The sequence below is a fragment of the Oncorhynchus tshawytscha genome, unplaced genomic scaffold (assembly GCF_018296145.1).
Source record: "Oncorhynchus tshawytscha isolate Ot180627B unplaced genomic scaffold, Otsh_v2.0 Un_contig_135_pilon_pilon, whole genome shotgun sequence".
Classification (NCBI taxonomy): domain Eukaryota; kingdom Metazoa; phylum Chordata; class Actinopteri; order Salmoniformes; family Salmonidae; genus Oncorhynchus; species Oncorhynchus tshawytscha.
The window spans coordinates 13,277-33,334 of NW_024609739.1; the positions used below are offsets into that span (position 1 = coordinate 13,277).

The window sequence follows — 20,058 nt, forward strand, 5'->3', positions numbered from 1 at the left end:
TTACATTTGTATACAATCCGTGTGTCTCTGTACTATGCATGAGAATACTTGGGAAGAGATTTCCTAAATTAAAATCACTGATTTCCTGGTGTTTTTATATTCTTATATCCAACAATGAAAATAATTTTTGCTCAGAAAACTTTGGGGGCAAGTTTTCTCCCTACTCTCTTTCCCATATCCCCTATTCTCTCGCCCCCTCAATTCTCCATCTCCCCGTTTCATTCTCCTTACTCTCTTTCCCATATCCTCTATTCTCTCGACACCTCAATTCTCCATCTCCCGTTTCATTCTCCCTACTCTCTTTCCCATATCCTCTATTCTCTCGCCCCCTCAATTCTCCCTACTCTCTTTCCCATATCCTCTATTCTCTCACCCCTCAATTCTCTCTACTCTCTTTCCCATATCCTCTATTCTCTCACCCCCTCAATTCTCTCTACTCTCTTTCCCATATCCTCTATTCTCTCGCCCCCTCAATTCTCTCTACTCTCTTTCCCATATCCTCTATTCTCTCACCCCCTCAATTCTCTCTACTCTCTTTCCCATATCCTCTATTCTCTCACCCCCTCAATTCTCTCTACTCTCTTTCCCATATCCTCTATTCTGTCACCCCCTCAATTCTTTCTACTCTCTTTCCCATATCCTCTATTCTCTCACCCCCTCAATTCTCTCTACTCTCTTTCCCATATCCTCTATTCTCTCACCCCCTCAATTCTCTCTACTCTCTTTCCCATATCCTCTATTCTCTCACCCCCTCAATTCTTTCTACTCTCTTTCCCATATCCTCTATTCTCTCACCCCCTCAATTCTCTCTACTCTCTTTCCCATATCCTCTATTCTCTCACCCCCTCAATTCTTTCTACTCTCTTTCCCATATCCCCTATTCTCTCGCCCCCTCAATTCTCCATCTCCCCGTTTCGTTCTCCCCTCTCTCTCCACAGAGAGCAGGATCCAGATGTCCCCGCTCTGCTCCTTTCCGCCCTGGGCCTGACCTGTTTATCACACACAAACAGAGAAAGAGAGAGAAAGAGAGAGAAAGAGAGAGAGAGAGAGAGAGAGAGAGAGAGAGAGAGAGAGAGAGAGAGAGAGAGAATGGAATACATAAACAGAGGGCCTGAAGGGATGAAGGGACAGTAGAGAGAGAGAGGTAGAGTGCTGCAGTGTTAACCCTGTCAATGTTCTTTGTGTGTGTGAATGTTGCTCTGTTTGTGTCACTAAGTGCCTGTGAGTGTTAGTACTCAGTAGCCTTACATTCTTGGTTATCAAGGTGCCTGAACAATTTCCTGAGCTCCACTCAGTCCTGGACTGTCACTATAATAAACATAACCTATGAAGAGGTCATGTGCATTGCTATGGCGATGATGATGGGGTGCAGGCCGACGTTCCAGCTTGGGCCGGGACAATACCAGTATCACCATATTTTTTCCATGGCAACAATTAAAACACAAAGCAGACCAAACTCTTTGGTCCTTTAAAAACTTGCTGTATGCTGGGCTGGTGAAAAGTAGCCAATGAACACTACCGAAAAGACAATCCCCACCCTTACCCGCACACACCCATACCCCCACCCTTACCCGCGCACATACACACACCCACCCTCACCCCCATCCTCACCTGTACACCCCACTCTCACACACACCCCCACCCTCACCCCTACCCCCACCCTCACCCAGACACCCCACCCACCCTTACACACACCCCCACCCTTAACCCTACCCCTACTCTTACCCCCCACCCTCACCAACACCCTCACACACACACCCTCTCTCTGCTCCACCAGTGGATGTCAAAGGTACAGCCTTGAGGAAATAATATTAAAAACAATACAGAATCTAATAGGGCTTTTCTCTCTCTCCTCCTTGGTCGCAGGGAGCAACTGAGACTGTTAGAGCACTGTGGACCAGCACCAGAGAAGATTACTGGAGGACCAGACAACCACTACTACCCCTGAGCCAAGCATCACCTGGCCATACACTACCAACAAACACCGTTTGGAGAAGCAGGTATTGTTTTTCCTGAAGAGGGGTGAAAGGCTAAAAGGGGTGTGGATGAGTCATCCTTTTCAGATCTTTTCTTTTGGGGGGCATTATTTTCACCTGGAGAGACTGATATGAGAAGTGTTCTGGGCTTTACCTTTGATCTTTGTGCTGCCAGTTTCTGTTCCAAAAACTAACAATGCGTTTAAGAGATCTAGCAGTATTTTGTGCATTTTGCTGCAGTCTTGTCATTCAATTAGATTTAGAACAGGATTTTGTGCAGTTTGCTGCAGTCTTGCCATTTTAGATTTTGTGCAGTTTGCTGCAGTCTTGCCATTCAATTAGATTTAGAACAGGATTTTGTGCAGTTTGCTGCAGTTTGCCATTCAATTAGATTTAGCAGGATTTTGTCTTGCTGCATTCAATTAGATTTAGAACAGGATTTTGTGCAGTTTGCTGCAGTCTTGCCATTCAATTAGATTTAGAACAGGATTTTGTGCAGTTTGCTGCAGTCTTGCCATTCAATTAGATTTAGAACAGGATTTTGTGCAGTTTGCTGCAGTCTTGCCATTCAATTAGATTTAGAACAGGATTTTGTGCAGTTTGCTGCAGTCTTGCAGGGGGTGTGCCATTCAATTAGAATTAGAACAGGATTTTGGCACAAGTGTATTCGCAGATTGTTTCTTAACTAAATGTCTCCCTTGAAAAGTATGTTTTGAAGTTTGTTAGTGGAAAGAAATAATGCAGTAACAGATTGATTATGAAGAAGAGTGGAAGTGGAAGAGTTTATAGAAATGTTTGTGGTCATACACACATCCTTAAAAACGTAGGTGTTGGGCTAAAGAATGGAACATGAAAAGAACAGAGGCCTGCATAATGAATATGCTCCCAATTTACCACCTTTTACTGGCAACGGTTCAATCCAGCACTGAACATTGTCAGGTCAAGAGCAGGTGGTAAATTGAGAGCATATTCAGGCTGCGGGCCTCTGTTCTTTCCAAGTGGAAGAGTTTATTCCATAATCAGTCTCTTGTAAATATCCATAAATACTATTGTAAAATCTGCAGAGATAAAAACTGCATCATGTTTGATATTCCAATGCCAGACCTAGTTCTGCTTTCCAGAGCCTTGTAGTCTTATGTTGACACAGGGCTTGTTTAACACAGCTGTAACTGAGCTGAATGTCCTCTGATCAATGCTGGAGAGAAGTCCATTTCATTTCAGCGCAGTCATCAAGTAGAGCTGAACCCAACTGAAGCCTGTTCAAACACAGTCCTTTAACTAATTCACATAGCTGGCTTTGACTGGAAACCTCTTCCAGGAAATTGACATTATCATACTCCTCCACATGTTTCCTTTCAGATTGTCAAACAGGGAAGTGGCCAACATTTGTTTTTCCATCCTGCTTTGTTCCATTCTGCAACATAATCAGAAGCCCTGAGTCACAAGTTAATAATACAGTGTGGTTATGAAAACTTGGTTGTCGCTTTGCCATTAAATCAATAGTAATGTAGTTATAGTCATGAAAATCCTAATGGATGGATTCCCTCGTGGTGCATATCTGCAGTCTAATCTTTCATTTGATTAGAGACATCTGATTTCCATCAAGACGAGGTAAAAACATGACTGAAGTATTGCCAAGTTACTGTGGTTGGTTTGCAGTGCAGAACACTTCATTAATTGTTATTGTTTGTCGATTTCATGCACATTTCTCATGACCAGTTTTACTATATAGTTACTGCTGATGTGTAAGTGCCTCTAAGGAGAAACAGATGATTTTTAAAATTAAATTGAACCCTTATTTTATAATGTAAGTCGACTGAGAACACATTCTCATGTACAGCAACGACCTGGGGAATTGTTACAGGGGAGAGGAGGGTGGATGAATGAGCCAATTGGAAGCTGGGGATGATGTGTAGGTGTGGAGCACTTGACTCTGGCAATGACCACACCTTTCTCCATCTTTATTGATATACCAGCTCTGCTAGACTGATACCTCTATAGAGTGGTGGGCATATGATGAGGGTGTCTTTTCAACAGCAAAGTGCTTTGTGATGGAGATGGAGATGGAGATCAAACAAACTATAGACCGTTATCTGAGAGCATGTCAGATGAGATGCTGTATATGCCAAACCAGAAACTCACATATTTTCATTATAAGTGGACATGACGTAAACAATATGCATCACTGATTTGCAACTTCCAGGTTTTGATAACAGCGAAGTCTTTTTAGGAGTTTTCTATTTTTGAGTGAAAGCAACATGGTGTCTGTTCCCATTTTGAGGTAAAATAACCTGTGAGGAGATAGGCACCGTTACTCAAGCACAGTCACTGTTCATTCGTTTACCTTCACGTTTTGCGCTTTGACCTTTGAAGTGTAGTCAGTTTAAATGTGTTGGGGATTTAAGGTAGCTAAATTCTCTTAAGGGGTTAGAGTGTTTCTACCTCTCACATTGTGTTGAGGAGTGACTGTATTGTGTGCTAGCAGCTTGCCAGACACGAGACGATCCCTATTGGTCTCTCGCGGCACATCTTGGATCAAGGCTAGCTCCAACCTGGACAAGCCAATCAGATGAGATTATCCCAAGGTATTAGGTGGGCCGTATGGCAGCTTCCAAGGAAATGAGAATGAGCAAAACAAAATGACCTACCCATCCCAGCTAGCCCAAACCCAATGCTAACTTGAGAACACTTTGCCAACCCAGTCTACACCTTTTAAATCCCCTTATTTTCATTCTAACCCCACCCCATTAAGTCTCATGTCTGGACAGACCGATGTGTACTTAATTGTACTGGGTTTGATTTCTTTTAAGGTCAGAGTCTGATTGTGTCCGATTGTGCTAGAAGATTGTTGGGTGGGTCCGCATCAGAAAGGATTTAAACAAATCTGAATCATTAGCAAAAGCCAATTTGTTCCCACAGTGTATAATTTGTTTGCAGTTCTCTGAATTCCAATTCAGAGAACTCCAAGAACACCAAAAGAACACCAAGGACTGAAAGACATTGTCAAAGCCATACGTTGTGAGTAGGATAATCCTATTGTCGTGAATTGGCCCAAAAGAGGGCCATCAGCATATCCTTTATCATGCCAACACAAGGAGACACTGTGACCATATTTCTCCTGGGTTTTTATAGCCAAGTCACTATTCTGAGGAACACATGGATTGCTATTGCACCATTCTGTACAAAAAAATGAGGAGAAGAAGATTTGTTTCTGTCAAACAGAGTTGAGTTGTTCCATTCAGACATCGCTGCCTGATTAGCGCTAAGAACATTAGAGATCTCAGCAGGACATTTACCTGAAGGACATAAACAGAGAGATGATGCCAAGTGCCAACTATGGGAGAACGGGGAGTGGACAGAAGGGTTAGGGTGGTTTCATAGTGAGTATAGGCCCGTATTAGCCTGATTTGGAAGTGGGCCAAGTCTCAAGGCCTCTGCTACCACACCGCCACAGGCTTAACAGGGAAAGAGTCACCGCATGGATTATGACCTCTGATTACAGGCCTCTGATTGGCCGAGAGGAACTACAGTGTGACTGTCAATGAAGGGTTCCCACCAACTGAATGAAGACACCGATGGTACAAATACAGGGGAGGTGAGCGGTGTTTCTCTGAGTTTGGGACTACAGTTGCTACCACATTTCTTGAGCAAGGCAGAAACAGGGCGCAAAGACAGACTTTGGAAAATCTCTTGAACTCAAAGGTACGTGTAATTCTAGTGGACGATTAAATTGGGTTTCCAGTTTGAGGAAAAGTAGGTATAGATGGGACTTTGCTTGCAAACTAATGGTCACAAAGACAATGTGAGTTCAGTTCTGGGAGATGAAAGTTGAGGCACATTGAGTGGCTGGACCTTTATTTGGCGATTTTCTGCGTTCATTTGTACTATACTGTAGGTAATCTTGCACTGAAAAGCCAGAGCTTGTGAATGGCTTTGAGGCTTTGAACGAGTGTGGCTCTGGAGAGATTCCTGTTATGGTCTTCACGGCAGTTTGCTTAACAGGAAAGTAACTTTTCCTGACCTTGGCCAAACTAAATACTAGCAGCTATAATTATGGTCAGGTGGAAAGTTTAACCCAACAGTTGGGGCTCTAAATTTAGAGGCATAGACACATTGTGTTCCATAGATCTTTGGCCCCGTACAGTGAGATACGAGATTCCAGGGGCCCCAGAACCAGGTGAGCGGGCCACGTCTTTGAAGTAGGCCCAGCCATAACCAGGCCTGTTGAAAATGAGTTCCAGACCAACGTGTGGAGCACACACCAAGAATTTAAAACAGCACCAGCTGACATTTGAGAGGAATCAAGCATTCTGGGACAGGATGGGTGGATGTGCTATTGCAGAGTTTAGATGCCTCTGAGCTATTGTCTGCCTCTGTCAATCTCTTTGTCACTTTGGCTTCCTGTCTCGCTATCATCCCCAGTTCCTCTTTTCTCCATGTTTTTCCTCTTCTATGTAGGTTAATTCCACTTTCTCTGTCATGATTGCGTGGAGAATGTATTTGCTTTTATATGCATCTGTGTACTGTATGTATAAATGTTTATATGGCATTCCACGGCTCGGTGTGTTGGTGGGTACTTTAATTCATTACCAATGTCAGGTGTAACAGATTGTGCTTCATCCACAACAGAGTCAGGTGGATTTGGTTTGCTCTGTGTTTTACTCCTAAAGGAGCACCCAACCTCAGGCCAACTTCTATTGCCTCCTGCATGTGCCGATTTTACAGATTAGCATCCAATCAGAAGTATTCGTGTAAGGCCATTAGCTGACCTGGCAGTGCGTCCTGTCCTTAAAAAAGCTTATAATCTCCCATGGACCCAGTGGACAGCTGGCCTGACCACATGATGTGCCAACGCTCATTAACTTCATGTAAACTCGAATGCTTATGATCTTGCGTCAATGCAGGAGATTTGAAGCTAGCTACGGCTAGTTTGGGCTAGCCATTGATGGAAGGCCTGGCAGTTTTCTCAATAAGGGACTAAATTAATAAGACACCTGGAATCATTGTTTGCATGTGAATGAACTTAAGGCAGCTTGATGAACACTTGCACACTTAATGCACCATGTCAAAATAAGCTCATCTGTACTTGAAAGCACTTAATCTAAAATAAGGTGAGAGGAAACGAGACTCTCCTATAAAAAAAACAGGATAGGTCACAATGAAGTGCTAACACCTACCTGTAGTTCTCAAGCCGGTCCATGTTGAGCTATCTTGGAACATGTAGAGATCATCATCTGTGTATTTGGGTCGGTGTGTTTGTTCAACCATGTTCTTGATCTTGTCTTCGGGGTTTGTGTCTGTGCCTGTATCTGTGTCTGTGTTTTGCATAAGAGTCAGTCTCATCTCATGTGTTTTCTCTCTCCTCTACCCCAGGCTGAGTGTTAAGATGGCGCTTCTCCTGGCCTTTTACTCCGTCCTCCTTCTGGTCGGTCCCGCTCTGGCCCAGAGCCCGGACATGTCCTACGAAGACTATATGGCCCAGTTACAGGCCTGTCCCAAAGAGTGCCGCTGCCCGCCCAGCTTCCCCAACGCCGTCTACTGCGACAACAAGGCTCTGAAGCGCATCCCCACCATCCCCCCACACACCTGGTATCTGTACCTGCAGAACAACCTCATCGACGTATTGTCAACAGATGCTCTCCGCAACGCCACGCAGCTGCGCTGGATCAACCTCAACCGCAACCGCATCACCAGCGAGGGCATGGAGGAGGGTGCCCTGGCCGCCATGCTCCGCCTGGTCCACCTCTACATGGATGACAACCTGCTGAGCTCCGTCCCAGCCAACCTGCCCTCCAGCCTGGAGCAGCTGCGCCTCTCCCGCAACCGCATCTCCAAGATCCCCGCCGGGGTGTTCTCAGGTCTGGATCGGATGACACTGCTGGAACTGCAGGGGAACAAGCTCCAGGATGACGCAGTGACCGAGGTGAGCCTCAAGGGCCTGAGCAACCTGGTCCAGATCAACCTGGCCAAGAACCAGCTTACCACCATGCCCCTGGGCCTCCCCATCACCATCACCCAGCTCTTCCTGGACAACAACGCCATTGAGAAGATCCCCGCTGACTACTTTAAGAGTCTACCCAAGGTGGCCTTCCTCAGGCTCAACCGCAACAAGCTGGGAAACGGCGGGCTGCCCAAGAACGTGTTCAACATGTCCAGCATCCTGGACCTGCAGTTGTCCCATAACCAGCTAACTCAGGTTCCTATGATCCCCTCAGGCCTGGAACACCTCCACCTGGACCACAACCAGATTAAGAGTATGTTTTTGACACTGTTCTAGTTTCATTGATACATTGATTGACTGCCTGGATGGTTAACTGATGATTGGTTTAAAATCCAGATAATTATATTATTATAATCAGTGGAAAATGTTTTTGATGAGTTGTATGACTGTTTTGCTAAGATGGTATATTTGCAATTGCAGGTGTGAATGGATCTGATATCTGCCCTGTGTCGGCTGATGCTCTGGAGGGCTATGTCACTGAGACCGCTCCTAAACTCCGCTACCTCCGCCTCGATGGCAATGAGGTCAAGCCACCAATACCCAGAGACCTCATGATGTGCTTCCGTCTCCTCAGGTCCATCGTCATATAAGAAATACACTTCCACCAGCCAATCGCATCTAGCTATAGTTTCCCGGATCCAAGGGCAGATGATTATTAACGAATGGAAGTGACTATGCTAATCTATATGGATTTTTGATCTGTGGACTACTCATTTGCATACTTATGTTGAGAACCACATATTAGACGCCAGGGTTGGGGTCAAACCAAACTCGGTCAATTTAAGAATTAATGCAATGAATTGGTCAATAGAAAATAATGGGCCATTTTCAGTTGTTGAATTGAGTCTCCTGAATTGGTAGAATGGGAATGGAATTGACCTCAACCTTGTTGGGTGAAGGTCACCTGACAATCTGTAGATAGTGTAATTGGACTGCACTACTGTCTTTTGACCACTAGTTGTGCCTTATGTTCGTCCTATAGTCACAAGTGCTTAATGCAACTGTCTGAGTGTGCTGTTTCAATACAACACACTTTGGCCTGAAAATGGTAGAAAACCTTGAAATGGTGTTTTTCCAAAACTCTAAAAAGACAATAATTTACTATGACAATGTGATTGGGACAAGTTAAGAGGAATATTGTTTATAAACAGTATGTATTTAAGGCATGTTGAATCTTCTGATGACTCATTGTCCCCATTCTCTTTCTTTAAATGGAAGTTCATCTTTGTGAATACCAAAATAATACTTTTGAAACATTTTATACTGCTCCTCTCTGACAGAATAACTTGAATTGATGATATCAGACTTGAAACCAAATTAAATGCTAATAATTTTATTTTCAAGTTCTCTGTGAATATGAATATGTTGAGCTAACTTTAGACACATGCTAGTCCACACAAACATGCAATTGTTTGCTCTTTCACATTTAGCTAATTTATTTCATTGTCTGTTTTTCACTGAATTCACTGAATTCTTGATCACTGTCTCAAATGTGAAGTTCCATTTTGTACTCAATGGGTCAACCTTTTTGCAGTCATCTTACGTATTTCAGAAATGCCAAAGCAATTTTGGAATGCTTACATTTTGTTAAGAATATGTTAAGTTGTGAATTCCTTATACAGTCAATAATATAAATAAAACGTTTTTCTGGAAAAACATTAAACGAAGGAAGAAATATGTTGCATTAATCACCTTCCCTTCTATAGACACACTCACAAACACACACACACAGACAGACACAAACAGACAGAAAGAGACTCAATCACACTCACACAGAGTCCTAGAAACCACACATTCTTTGAGTGCATATTTGAGGTAGTCTCTATGACTTACTGCTTAATAGTTGGAGAGCTAAAGTCTCCCAGAATGCACTCCCATATGCACCAAGGAAGCCGTGCCAGAGGAAGACCAGAGAAAACACTGAGTCTCAAGCCGCTGGCCTGGTAATGATATCATGAAGGTGTTGTCACTTTATGATCTCTCTCAGGACTCATTTCCACCATTCTGCTATAGCCAATGTTTGGTGACCGATGGAATCGACAGTACAGTCAGAGTACTATTCTTGCAGGAATACCACAACAGTGGCGAACACACTTAGTAATGCAACAGTGTGCAAGAATTGACAGGGATTGTTATTGTGTGCCAGAAGCAAGCATTCCTCATGTCAGTTGTGATCAATTACTCTCGCTTCATATCGCCTTCAGAACTTTCTCCCCCTCTCTAAATCTCTCTTTCCTTTTCATGGTTGGTGTTTTTAATTGATTGTAGCTTCATATTTTAGCTGGTAACAGTACAATATGAGTCAATTAACCACCATCATAAACCAATCCCTTCTCAGAATCATGCTGGGGTTAGTAAAATCAGAACTCCACCAGACCATAGCTATACACTGAGTGTACAAAACATTACGAACAACTGCATTTTCCATGACATAGACTGACCAGGTAAATCCAGCTGAAAGCTATGATCCCTTATTGATGTCACCTGTTAAATCCACTTCAATCAGTGTAGATGAAGGGGAGGAGACAGGTTAAAGAAAGATTTTTAAGCCTTGAGACAATTGAGACATGGATTGTGTGTGTGTGCCATTCAGAGTATAAATGGGCAAGACAAAAGATTTAAGTGCCTTTGAACGGGGTATGGTAGTAGGTGCCAGGTGCACCCGTTTGTGTAAGTCAAGAACTGCAATGCTGCTGGTCATTTTTACGCTCAACAGTTTCCTGTGTGTATCCAGCCAACTTGACACAACTGTGGGAAACATTGAAGTCAACATGGACCAGCATCCGTGTGGAATACTTGCAACACCTTGTAGAGTCCATACCCTGACAAATCGACACTGCTTTGAGGGCAACAGGGGGTGAAACTCAATACTAGGAAGGTGTTCCTAATGTTTTGTACACTTAGTGTATGTCACCATTCCTGGTAGCAGGTGTAGCACGATTCCCAACGATTCTAAATGATTCCCAGCATTCTAGCATAGTTCAATTTCCCTCACTCAGCAAAAGCTCCAGTTACTTGGGAGAAAGAAAGAGATAGGTTTGGGGGGTCGAGTGAAAATTGAGGCCAGAAAACCACTAGTAAGGTACTTCCTGTCTGTGTCTACTGCTCCGGCCTGGGTGGAATCCGTCATCATGAAGTGCTTTGAGAGACTAGTCAAGGACCATATCACCTCCACCCTACCTGACACCCTTGACCCACTCCAATTTGCTTACCGCCCAAATAGGTCCACAGACGATGCAATCTCAACCACACTGCACACTGCCCTAACCCATCTGGACAAGAGGAATACCTATGTGAGAATGCTGTTCATCGACTACAGCTCGGCATTCAACACCATAGTACCCTCCAAGCTCGTCATCAAGCTCGAGACCCTGGGTCTCGACCCCGCCCTGTGCAACTGGGTACTGGACTTCCTGACGGGCCGCCCCAGGTGGTGAGGGTAGGCAACAACATCTCCTCCCCGCTGATCCTCAACACTGGGGCCCCACAAGGGTGCGTTCTGAGCCCCCTCCTGTACTCCCTGTTCACCCACGACTGCGTGGCCATGCACGCCTCCAACTCAATCATCAAGTTTGCGGACGACACAACAGTGGTAGGCTTGATTACCAACAACGACGAGACGGCTTACAGGGAGGAGGTGAGGGCCCTCGGAGTGTGGTGTCAGGAAAATAACCTCACACTCAACGTCAACAAAACTAAGGAGATGATTGTGGACTTCAGGAAACAGCAGAGGGAACACCCCCCCCATCCACATCGATGGAACAGTAGTGGAGAGGGTAGCAAGTTTTAAGTTCCTCGGCATACACATCACAGACAAACTGAATTGGTCCACTCACACAGACAGCATCGTGAGGAAGGCGCAGCAGCACCTCTTCAACCTCAGGAGGCTGAAGAAATTCGGCTTGTCACCAAAAGCACTCACAAACTTCTACAGATGCACAATCGAGAGCATCCTGGCGGGCTGTATCACCGCCTGGTATGGCAACTGCACCGCCCTCAACCGTAAGGCTCTCCAGAGGGTAGTGAGGTCTGCACAACGCATCACCGGGGGCAAACTACCTGCCCTCCAGGACACCTACACCACCCGATGCTACAGGAAGGCCATAAAGATCATCAAGGACATCAACCACCCGAGCCACTGCCTGTTCACCCCGCTGTCATCCAGAAGGCGAGGTCAGTACAGGTGCATCAAAGCTGGGACCGAGAGACTGAAAAACAGCTTCTATCTCAAGGCCATCAGACTGTTAAACAGCCACCACTAACATTGAGTGGCTACTGCCAACACACTGTCAATGACACTGACTCTACTCCAGCCACTTTAATCATGGGAATTGATGGGAAATGATGTAAATATATCACTAGCCACTTTAAACAATGCTACCTTATATAATGTTACTTACCCTACATTGTTCATCTCATATGCATACGTTGATACTGTACTCTATATCATCGACTGCATCCTTATGTAATACATGTATCACTAGCCACTTTAACTATGCCACTTGGTTTACATACTTATCTCATATGTATATACTGTACTCGATATCATCTACTGTATCTTGCCTATGCTGCTCTGTACCATCACTCATTCATATATCCTTATGTACATATTCTTTATCCCCTTACACTGTGTATAAGACAGTAGTTTTTTTTGGAATTGTTAGTTAGATTACTTGCTCGTTATTACTGCATTGTCGGAACTAGAAGCACAAGCATTTCGCTACACTCGCATTAACATCTGCTAACCATGTGTATGTGACAAATAAAATTTGATTTGATTTGATTTGATTTGGAAGTCGGAATAGCAGGTCCTAGGTCAGTTTGTATTTCCCTCCTATCGGTTTAACATTAGGAATTAGAATTGAGTGAGTTGACCCTGGATCTGCATTTAATCCCAACCTCTGCCTGCATTGGGCCTTGACTGTGCTGTACAAAGACCTAACCACAGATACAGGATTTGATTTCCCAGTCCAAGTCTTGAACAATAGAAATTGAAGATAAAACTGACCTGTGGTTAGGAGGAAACGTAGCTGAGTTATACCAGTGTATGGAGAGCTGAGGCCGTTCTCCTCCAGGCAGGGACTTCCTCTGAGGCTCCTCACAGAGGCCCCATTGTGTTCTGGGGCCCCGTAGATTCCTCACCACACATGAAAGCCGCACATGCCAGAGTTTCACCTTGTGAAAAGGAAGACAAACATTTCTGAGTCACACTGCAGGTCTGATTAAGCCACACACCCCTCTAGAAAAATAAGGGCTACTCTTGTTAGGGATTAAGATATTTTGTCCATTTGGGTGCTCTCTCTCTCTCTCTGTCCCTCTCTTTCTCTCTCTATCTCTCTCTCTCTCTGTGTCTATCTGGTGTCTGTTGTTATAGCAGGTTCTGTGTGTGTGTGTGTGTGTGTGTGTGTGTGTGTGTGTGTGTGTGTGTGTGTGTGTGTGTGTGTGTGTGTGTGTGTGTGTGTGTGTGTGTGTGTGCGTGAAAAGTGTTCATGGGTGGGTGCACAGCCCAAGTCCGAGTGACCAAAAGCAGTCCGCTTCCCTCTGATCGTTCTCAGTGCCTACCTTCACACACACGAGGAAGGGCACACTGCTCTGGTCTGCCAGAGCACACACACCTACACACACCTACACTTACACACCTATACACACCTACACACCCACACATACACACCTATACACACCCACCCTCTCTCTTCCCGGCACCCTGAGCAACCTCTTACCATTGGCCAGGTCCCCTAGCCCTCAGCATCTCCATCACGGCTGAAGGGACCATTCAAGAAAACAGGAGACAGAGGTAAGCCTTCTGGGTGCTATCTTCACTATGGGCTATGGGTTTTAGTATGCAGGATTTGCAAGGCACTAGCAAAATGAACCCCTCTAAAAAGTGCTGTTCACGGGGGTTTGTGCAGTGCATGGACACGTTGGCTAATTGCTGATAGAGGTTTTGATATTCCATTTTTTTATTGCTTTGGGATTTGAACATCTATTGTTGGTTTGGATGTCTAGTGTCTGATCATATCAAGTAAATATATTTATTTATTTATTAAGTGTTTCCCTATTTCTTGCTTAGTGCACAACTGGCTTGGTAATTGTGGTGACAGCAGGGGACTTCGAAGAGTAGAGACGGCACTTTGGCATGTCCTCAATTGGGACCTTAACATTTGATCCGATGTCAAATTTCATACTGAACAGAGCAGTGGTTGACATACTTTTTAGGGATGAAGTTACTCACGTTCTTGATTGGATCCTTTAATTGGATTGTTAGCGCGTTGTACCAAGTGTTTTGATCTCTTCTAGTAACCATTGTGGTGACGGGGAAATTGGCACCCTGGATTGGAATCAGCAGGTTGAAGAGATTGGAGATATTATATTTGGCAATGGGTCTATTCATATTTTGATCTAGTAACACTGGGTCAATTTTGCCTGAATTTCAGTTTACAGTGATTGATTGTACTTTTGGCTCTTCAGTTTTGCACAAATTAGTCTCACTGCTAATTTTGTGTATGTAAGTCTGTCAAAAATAAATCAGCTTTGCTTCCGGCTATTGGGAAGAATAAAAAAACTGTCAAATCACTGAATATCAGGAATGCCCAAAGCAGAGCCAAGCAAAACACAGAGGCAGTCTGTAGGCAGCACACACTCACACACACTGTGTGCTGGCGTGTATAAAAGCAAGCCTCTGTCTTTAGTATAGTCCCTCTTTCACCGTTGCCATGCGTTGTCATGGTTTCATGACATTCTGAAAACTGACAGATTCCAGACCTTTCTCTATGCACCAATAAAGAGTAGAAAGTGTGCTGTAATAAATAGCAGAGGTATGAAACCACATTTAGACGGCTCTCTACCTCATATCAACAAAGAATGGATTTATGACTAAAGCTGTAAGCTGTTTTGTTTTATTTTAATCGGCACTCATCCCAAAAATAGAGGCTCAGGGTTCTTTCTGAAAGATAGGTGTGTTAGCTGTGTGTGTTTCTCTGTGAGGGTGGTGTTTGTGTGAGTCAGTGTTTAAGTGTGTGTGTCTGCAAGTGTGTGTGTGTGCGCATTGAATGAAGGTTTTCCTTGCAGTCGTAACTCACTGCCATCCTGTCCACAAACCTCGGTGGAATTTCGAGTGTGAGTGCTGAGACAGGCCGGGACGTGAACTCATAAAGAACCTCTGTGAAGGCCGAGGAGGCGAGTCAGCTCTCTCTCTCTCTCTCTCTCTCTCTCTCTCACACACAGTGATATTTTCCCTCACTCTCTCCAGCTAACCCTGAGGGCCAGTGCCTCATCCACGTCTCTCGCACTCCTCTCTCTCTCCCCTCGCTCTCCGTTTCCCTGCCGGCCTAGAGGACTCTCTCTCTCCCCTCGCTCTCCGTTTCCCTGCCGGCCTAGAGGACTCTCTCTCTTCCCTCGCTCTCCGTTTCCCTGCCGGCCTAGAGGACTCTCTCTCCTCTCGTTTTCCAGGGCCTTTTTTGACCGGCCTGTTTCAGTTCAGTCCAAAGTCAGGCCCTGTGTTACTGTAGAGGCTGCGCTCACAAGTTGCTGTCTGGTCCTTCTACACATTACAGAATGTAGCTGTCAATGGTCTACTGAACATCATTTAGACTGGCCTTTTCTTTTTCTGGGCTCAGTATCAACTTCACAGCCAACAGTCAGTCTGGAATTGACCATTTTTATTTTAGTGTCCAGAGATAGTCCTTTATAACCTACAGATGGTCGTGTCAGACATTGTTACTGTTTGTTTTCAGTACGTGGGGAATTAAGTACGAAGACTAGCATCAATGCTTTCTTCCAAGGAGGTGGTGAGAGAGAGAGAGAGAGAGAGAGAGAGAGACAGAGAGAGACAGAGAGAGAGAGAGAGACAGAGAGAGAGACAGAGACAGAGAGAGAGAGAGAGAGAGAGAGAGAGAGTGAGAGAGAGAGAGAGAGAGACAGAGAGAGAGAGAGAGAGAGAGAGAGAGAGAGGGAGAGAGAGAGAGAGAGGGAGAGAGAGAGAGAGAGAGAGAGAGAGAGAGAGAGAGAGAGAGAGAGAGAGAGAGAGAGAGAGAGAGGAGAGAGAGAGAGAGGGAGAGAGAGAGAGAGAGAGAGAGAGAGTGAGAGAGAGAGAGAGGGACAGAGAGAGAGAGAGAGAGAGAGAGAGGGAGAGAGAGAGAGTGAGAGAGAGGGAGAGAGAGAGAGAGTGAGAGAGAGAGAGAGAGGGAGAGAGGGAGAGAGAGAGAGAGAGAGAGAGAAAGAGGTCTGACTCCGAGTTTTCTGCACAACAAGCGGAAAAGCACACATGATAAATGTTCACCAATTCAAGAGAACCAAAACTTCTTATGATAACATAGTCAAAATGTTGTGACATATTCTAGTAGGGAATAAAAAACAATAGTAGTAAGACAAAATGCCCCCAAAATGAACAAGGGGAAACAACCCATATTTCCCAGCACCTTGTAAACCAATGTGTTGGGAAGATTCAGCAAAAAAAACATGTTCCCACGACACCACTGAATATAATTGCAGGTACAGCAGCATTTACCAGATCAACTCTGACCCTTCACCTTTGACACACCACAGGCTGCAAATGATTAAAACCAAGATGGCCACCACCTCTTACAACAGTGCGCTCCGGGCTTTAAGGAAGGAGGTTTCAGGGGAATTTGGAGTACTCATATTTCATCTATTTGGGCTACCTGCACCTTGGTAATGAATATTGAATTCCCTGACCTCAAAAGTGTGTTCTACCAACCAAACGTCCAAACCGGACCCACAGCACACCCATGCAGTTGGTAACGGAGTGATGCTGAGACTCTTTCAAATCTGTCATACAAAAACCAATGACTGTAAAGTTAAACAAACCATATGCACAAGGACTACTTTTAATGATTTCCACACAACAACAGAAAACCTTTACTAGAACATTGCTGATGCAACATTTGTTAACAACGACTGTTGGTGCTGTTGGTGCCGCCATTCTGTTACCAAAGTTCTTCAAGTAAATGTGTTTTTGTAAAAAATGATGTGGAAATTGTTATAAGTCATCCAATGAGCTGTATGGTTTGTGTAACTTTACAATTACTGGTTTTTGTTTGACATACATTTTAGTCTCAGCATCACTCTGTTACCATGAAATTGCACTGCAGGAACTGTAACATGGGCAAACAAATCCTTTTCCTTTGGATATGATTGGTTTCCATGGCCATTAGAGCTGTATCTAATGCAGAGATGTGACTTTCCAATGTGTGTGTTGGCGCTCTGAAATTCAAAGGCTTGTATATACTGTATATGCATTGTAGGAAGGCCATGACATTTAGTGAAGCAATAACAAAGACATTTGTGACTTCCTTTGTTGCCTCTGAAGATTGGGGATGGATGATACAGCCGTTGCCATACACACTACCGGTCAAAAGTTTGGGAACACCTACTCATTCAAAGGTTTATCTTCATTTGAACTATTTTCTACATTGTAGAATAATAGTGAAGACACCAAAACTATGAAATAACACATATGGAATCATGTACTAACCAAAAAAGTGTTAAACAAATCAAAATATATTTTATTTTATCTTCAAATAGCCACCCTTTGCCTTGATGACAGCTTTGCACACTCTTGGCATTCTCTCAACCAGCTTTACCTGGAATGCTTTTCCAGAAATTTTGAAGGAGATCCCAAATATGCTGAGCACTTTTTGGCTGCTTTTCCTTCACTCTGCAGTCTGACTCATCCCAAACCATCTCAATTTGGTTGAGGTTGGAGGGTTGTGGAGGCCAGGTCATCTGATGCAGCACTTTCATCACTCTCCTTCTTAGTCAAATAGCCCTTACACAGCCTGGAGGTGTGTCGGGTCATTGTCTTGTTGAAAAACAAATGATAGTCCCACTGAGCACAAACCAGATGGGATGGCGTATCGCTGCAGAATGCTGTGGTAGCCATGCTGGTTAAGTGTGCCTTGAATTCTAAATAAATCACAGACAGTGTCACCAGCAAAGCACCTCTACAACATAACACCTACTCCTCCAAGCTTTATGGTGGGAAATACACATGCGGAGTTCATCCGTTCACCCACACAGCGTCTCACAAAGACACGGCGGTTGGACCCAAAAATCTCAAATTTGGACACCAGACCAAAGGACAAATTTACACTGGTCTTAATGTCCATTGCTCATGTTTTTTGGTCCAAGCAAGTCTCTTCTGATTATTGGTGTCCTTGAGTAGTGGTTTCTTTGCAGCAATTCGACCATGATTCACACAGTCTCCTCTGAACAGTTGATGTTGAGATGTGTCTGTTACTTGAACTCTGTGAAGCATTTATTTGGATTGCAATTTGTTCATTAGAGGCTGATAACTCTAATGAACTTATTCTCTGCTGCAGAGGTAACTCTGGGTCTTCATTTCCTGTGGTGGTCCTCATGAGAGCCAGTTTCATCACAGCGCTTGATGGTTTTTGTGACTGCACTTTAAGACATGTTTAAAGTTCTTGAAATGTTCAGTATTGACTGACCTTCATGTCTTAAAGTATTGGACTGTCATTTCTCTTTGCTTATTTGAGCTGTTCTTGCTGTTGTTGTTGACCTATGGACTTGGTCTTTTACCAAATAGGGCTAACTTCTGTATATGCTCAAACACATGAAGAAGAAATTCCACAAATGATCTTTTAAGAAGACACACCTGTTAATTGATATGCATTCCAGGTGACTACCTCACAAAGCTGGTAGAGAGAATGCCAAGAGTGTGCAAATCTGTCATCAAGGCAAAGGGTGGCTATTTGAAGAATCTCAAATATAAAATATATTTAGATTTGTTTAACACATTTTGGGTTATTACATTATTCAATATGTGTTATTTCATAGTGTTGATGTCTTCACTATTATTCTACTATGTCGAAAATAGTACAAATGAAGAAAAGCCCTTCAATGGGTAGGTGTTCAAAATGTTGACTGGTAGTGTAAATGCTCACTACTTTCTTATGGTTGGTTCATAAGATTATGTTTGAATCTAAGTCTGAATCAAATAAAATATACTGAAGGTTTAATCAACATGTCTTCTTTGTGTACTATGAACGCTTCATCCAAATGTTTCTTTATCAGTGTTGAGGTTGGGTTCAGGGTTCATGATCTCGCTCTCTGTGTTCAGTGCTTGGTTGACATGTCTCTCTCATCCTGTGTTTCCAGGTGGACTATCAGGATGTTGGAGGGGCTCATATTGGGACTCTTCGTCCTCAACGCAGTGGTGGCCAACCCCAGATTTGCCCGGCAGGTGGAATTAGACACGTACGACAGCGCCAACTATGATGTGGATCTAGAAAACTTGAATTTGGAGAATCCGGATGTCGATGGTTATGAAGATGGACTGACTATTGACGAACCTCAGGTAAGATACTGGGGGGAAATTGGAGGGATGGGTGACGGAGATGCTGAGATTTGATCTCAGACCCCGTTTGAACATTCTTAGAACGTATCCCTCTATCCACACGTCCTTGAAGCAATCACTAATCAGTGTGATAGGTAAAAGACACTAGCAGATTACATACTATAGCTTACACTCACTTATTATTATTTTTTTTTAAATTTATTTCACCTTTATTTAACCAGGTAGGCTAGTTGAGAACAAGTTCTCATTTGCAACTGCGACCTGGCAAAGATAAAGCATAGCAGTGTGAACAGACAACACAGAGTTAAACATGGAGTAAACAATTAACAAGTCAATAACACAGTAGAAAAAAAGGGGAGTCTATATACATTGTGTGCAAAAGGCATGAGGAGGTAGGCGAATAATTACAATTTTGCAGATTAACACTGGAGTGATAAATGATCAAATGGTCATGTACAGGTAGACATATTGGTGTGCAAAAGAGCAGAAAAGTAAATAAATAAAAACAGTATGGGGATGAGGTAGGTAAAAATGGGTGGGCTATTTACCGATAGACTATGTACAGCTGCAGCGATCGGTTAGCTGCTCAGATAGCAGATGTTTGAAGTTGGTGAAGGGGGTTGAAAGTCTCCAACTTCAGCAATTTTTGCAATTCGTTCCAGTCACAGGCAGCAGAGAACTGGAATGAAAGGCAGCCAAATGAGGTGTTGGCTTTAGGGATGATCAGTGAGATACACCTGCTG

The 20,058-nt window shown here is 43.9% G+C and overlaps 2 protein-coding genes across 4 annotated transcripts in view; both read left to right on the forward strand.

Annotated features, from left to right (window-relative positions):
- The first annotated feature begins 1,851 nt into the window (after positions 1-1,851).
- On the forward strand, positions 1,852-9,060 carry LOC112237398 (keratocan-like). Of its 3 annotated transcripts, none has more exons than XM_024405992.2 (3): positions 1,852-2,000; positions 7,350-8,230; positions 8,398-9,060. In XM_024405992.2, exons 2-3 carry the CDS (start codon positions 7,363-7,365, stop codon positions 8,565-8,567), a joined length of 1,038 nt encoding a protein of 345 aa, XP_024261760.2. In that variant the 5' UTR covers positions 1,852-2,000; positions 7,350-7,362; the 3' UTR covers positions 8,568-9,060. The 3 variants fall into 3 exon arrangements, with proteins under 3 accessions (XP_024261760.2, XP_024261761.2, XP_024261759.2); XM_024405993.2 differs by lacking the exon at positions 1,852-2,000 and adding an exon at positions 3,417-3,587; XM_024405991.2 differs by lacking the exon at positions 1,852-2,000 and adding an exon at positions 5,527-5,678.
- A 4,468-nt stretch (positions 9,061-13,528) lies between these two features.
- The window catches only part of LOC112237393 (leucine-rich repeat protein soc-2 homolog), a 29,574-nt gene continuing 23,044 nt past the window's right edge, over positions 13,529-20,058 (forward strand). The window contains exons 1-2 of the mRNA XM_024405984.2: positions 13,529-13,771; positions 19,117-19,315. Of these exons, the coding sequence (XP_024261752.2) occupies positions 19,130-19,315 (186 nt within the window). The 5' untranslated portion in view covers positions 13,529-13,771; positions 19,117-19,129. The remainder of the gene's footprint in view (positions 13,772-19,116; positions 19,316-20,058) is intronic.